This window comes from Orycteropus afer, unplaced genomic scaffold, assembly GCF_000298275.1.
Source record: "Orycteropus afer afer isolate SDZICR_OR568_19922 unplaced genomic scaffold, OryAfe1.0 scaffold00492, whole genome shotgun sequence".
NCBI lineage: Eukaryota > Metazoa > Chordata > Mammalia > Tubulidentata > Orycteropodidae > Orycteropus > Orycteropus afer.
This window is the reverse complement of record NW_006922079.1, coordinates 1,804,568-1,808,743: the sequence shown is the minus strand read 5'-3', so window position 1 is coordinate 1,808,743 and position 4,176 is coordinate 1,804,568. Positions and strand designations below refer to the sequence as shown.

Genomic DNA, 4,176 nt, shown 5'->3' with positions numbered 1-4,176 from the left:
GGAATGCTGTTTTTTCCAGTTTGTTCCTCGGATAGTATTACAGGTAGGCCACACCCCTGGGGAAACTCCCCCTAGACTGACCGGCCGCTTAGGACGTAGTCATGTGATCTATCATGAGAAACAACACTCACAAGTGAAGTCCAGCCAAGTTGACAGATCTTCAACTATCACACCCCTCTACTCTCAGTGTGTGCTCACTATAATTCTTGGAGTTCCATATTTTCCTTATTCCACTCCTAGTCTGACTGGATTGCAGAATTAAGTTTATGACTATGAAATAAAATCAATAAAAAATATGAATTGGTGATTCACAGGATGCCAAGAACCTGTAAATGTAAATTGCTCAACCTCCGAAGTAATCAGTGGCATGGAAAATAAAGCTCATTGGTGTATCATTTTATTTCCATTAAATTTGGGAAAAATGATAATATCCATTATCGGATAGTGTTGATACACTTTTGTACAATTGGATACATACAAATATTTTGGAGTGTGATTTGGCAGTATTTAGCAAAGTTAATAATGTGCATTCTCTTTGAATAAAATTCCACTTTGAGCAAACTAGTCAGAAATACTCCAGTATAGACAGAAAGATATTCTGCACATGGATGTTTATGGCAGAATTGTTTGTAATAGAAGAAGCTCTGGTGGTTCACTGGTTAAGCTCTCCGCTGCTAACTAACAGGTGTGCCAACCTACCAGTGGCTCTGCGAAAGAACGATGTAGCAGTCTGCTTCCGCAAAGATTTACAACTTTAGAAACGCTATGGGGCAATTCTACTCTGTCCTGTAGGGTCTCTGTTGTTGTTGTTGTTATGTGCCATGGAGTCCGACCGACTCATAGCGACCCCTCCTTGGGTTTCCCAGGCGGTATCACTCCAGAAGTAGATTGCCCCATCTTCCTTCCAAGGAGTGGCTGGTGGGTTTGAACCGCCAGCCTTCTGGTTAGCAGTCAGGTGCCTTAGTAACTACGATACCAGAGCTCCTGTAGGGTCTCTAGGAGTCAGAATCTTCTCCAAAGCAGTGGGTTTTGTTTGAAATAAGGGGGAAAGTAGATCAAAGAGTTCATTAGTAAGGAAATGTTTAAATGGAATAGAACAAGAAATACATATAACAAACTACTCCAAGAAACAGTTTTCAATGCATATATCATGTATACAAAAGATAAAAAGATAACTGCAAGAAAAAAAATTGAAAAAAGCAAGTTGTAGAACAATGCTGTTCCTATAATCCCAGTTAAAGAAAACCAATCCAAGTAAGTTGCACATTTACACTGTTTGCATGCACATAACAAGTCTCTAGAAGGTTCCACACCAAACTTTTAATAGCCATGACGCCTTAGACTATGCCTAATACATAGTAAGTGCTATATGAGTGGGCTATTTCTGTGTGAAAGTACATTTATGGATTATATAACTTAAAAAAAAAATACGTTTGCAATTACATTACAACTCCTTGCCATTTATTATTAATCTCTCCATCCCGAGAGGCCACCACAGGACCTAGCACCTAAGGGACGAGTGGTAAATAAGAGTGAGATGAGCATGCCCGTTGGATCACACCTTCTTCAACCCCTGGCGCTGTGACTTTAAGAGTAGAACTGTTCCATAGGGTTTCCTATGCTATAATATTTACTGAAGCAGACTGCCACCTCTTCCTCTTGCCGAGCGACCGGTGGGTTCCAATCACCAACCTTTCAGGTGGCAGCCGAGTGCCTTCACCACAGTGCCACCAAGGCTTACACCCTATTAGAGCCCTACTTCTTTCCCTTCCTGAACTAGGTCTCTAGGCGCTCAGTGCGCAAGCGCGCGCACGCAATGCTCACTAATTGGAAGTCCTGAGTTTGGTTTCTGGTTTTCTTCCCCACAAGCGCGAATACGTCACTGGGCAGCGTAGCGCACTATTTGACGTTATTGTGACCCGCCTTCCGGAAGCAAGTTTCCGCGGGCGGCAATGGCGACCTCCACGGAGCAGTGGGTATTGGTGGAAATGGTGCAGGCACTCTACGAGGTGAGCTGCGCTGCTCTAGCGACCCACGCCCTACGTGGTCCTAGGAAGGATGGGGTGACTCGTATGGATTTGTGGGCTGATGGCTCGGCGGGGCTGACTCAGTCACGCCTGGACTCTCGGCGTCCCTTTCTACCAGGGTTCCCGGAAGCCCACAGTCCCAGCGGCGAATGTAGGAGACAGGCAGGGACGGGACAGAGGCTGGTACTCAAAAACTATAGTTGGGACTGACTGGAAGACGGAGTGGTGGAAATAGGGTGGAAAATCCTAGTATAAAACGGTCTTAAGGAAGTCAGGTCTTTGGAATTGTGTAGGTTAACGGGGAGAAGAACTATATTAAGTTGGAGTCTGTTTTGGTCGGGGGTAGGGCTTGGAAAAGAAGCTGAATTATTTAAGATTTACGAATATAGAATAGTTTGTCTTTCTTCGGCATAAATTCAGCTTTCTGTAGATACAACTATTTTAGGAGATTTTTAAAGGAAGAGTAGTTAAGACTTTGGAAAGGCTAGGTATTTTAGGTATGTCAGTTAATATTAAATCATTTCTAGTCTTAGAAAATATTCATTTAATAGATATTTGCTGAACTTTTATTTTGTACTAGATAGTATCTACCCATATATATCTGAGCTACTGGGCAATCTACTTCGTAGTGATACCGCCTCGGAAACCCCAGGAGGGGTCGCTATGAGTCGGGTCCGACTGGACCGCAAATAACAACAGCAACATTCATCACAGTAGCTACTAACAACATGTGCCTATTAGACACTATTAGAAATGTGGCTAGTGCAACTGAGGAATTTTTAATCTTACTTAAAGATAAATTGAAATAGTCACATGTAACTAGTAGACTTGGTATGGACAGCACAGATCTAGGCTCTAGAGGTAGTGCAGTGAACAAACAGGCCAAAGTGCCTGTTCTTATAGATCCTATACTCGTTTAATGATTTCACTTTTCTACAGGTAAATTTTTTTAAAGTTAATTTGCTACTTACTGGCAGGGATAATGATGGCGTTTTCTTGAAAAACAGTTGAGAGGGAAGATAATGGCTCATTCTTATCCTCACATATTGTTAAGGTGATGCCTAATAATTAATTATAATGACTAAGATAAGAGCCACTAAAATTATTTATTTATTTATTTATTTTTTAGAATTTTCCATTTTCTATAATGTACTGTTTGCTTTTTGAAAACTACGTTTGACAGTATAATTTGTGATACAGTGACCAAGAGTGAGAAGCCCTCTTATATGTAACATTTCTTGAAGAGGAAAAGGAGTAGCATTTGTGATTTTTAATAATTCACTAAACAAGCAGTCTCTCAGCCTTTCCTTAGATGATATTATGTGGAGTAGAATGCTTAACTGGTGACTTAGGCAGATAGTTGCCTGCTGGAATCCCAGTTTTTGAGAAAACCAAAAGGGTATTTAGACAGTCTTTATTTCTAAGTGAATCACATTCAAGAGGATTGGGCACAAATCATATTTAAGAGATTTTGGTTCTTGTTCCCAATTTCCACGTACTTTGAATTTTAAGAAGTCTTATATACCACAGCACAGACTACTCAAAGAATATGCTATGTGCCTGTGTGCAAGCATGCACATGTGTATGTGAGTATATGTGGCATGTCTATGTTTTAAAGATATTTTGTGCATTGGCTTGAAAGTTTACATATGAATTTGTCAGCATTTGTTCTAAGTTTCTTGATTCTGGATCATTTATTTATTTAACTATGGTGAATCATCATCACTTTTTTTTGTCTGGTGTTTGAAAGTAATTTCTGCTAAAATTTCTAAATGCTTCATTAAGTGATTTTCCTTCCAGTGACAACCCATTGGAGTAAAGCGACCCCTAACTCATTGACGGGTTTTAGTTGCTATGTGATATCTTCACATGTACTTGGTATGTCCAGTTATACAAAGCATAAAGAGCAGCAAAGCCTTTAACTTGGAACTTCCAGGTTCCAAGACCTGAGATGGATAATTTCATTGAGATAACTTTCATGCCTGTGGTGGTTATGTTTGTGTGTCAGCTTCGCTGGGCCTGGTTGAGTGGCTGGGCAGCTGGTGGTAGTTATTCTCTATGATGAGACTGGCAATCATCTCCATGGTGGGATCTACCACAAGCAACTTAGTAACTGCTTTGGGTATGTGGTCTGCCTCCCATATATAAG

The 4,176-nt window shown here is 40.8% G+C and overlaps 1 protein-coding gene across 1 annotated transcript in view; it reads left to right on the top strand.

Annotated features, from left to right (window-relative positions):
* The first annotated feature begins 1,952 nt into the window (after positions 1–1,952).
* Positions 1,953–4,176, top strand: part of SPTLC1 (serine palmitoyltransferase long chain base subunit 1) — a 167,779-nt gene continuing 165,555 nt past the window's right edge. The window contains exon 1 of the mRNA XM_007955171.2: positions 1,953–2,009. Within this exon, the coding sequence (XP_007953362.1) occupies positions 1,953–2,009 (57 nt within the window). The remainder of the gene's footprint in view (positions 2,010–4,176) is intronic.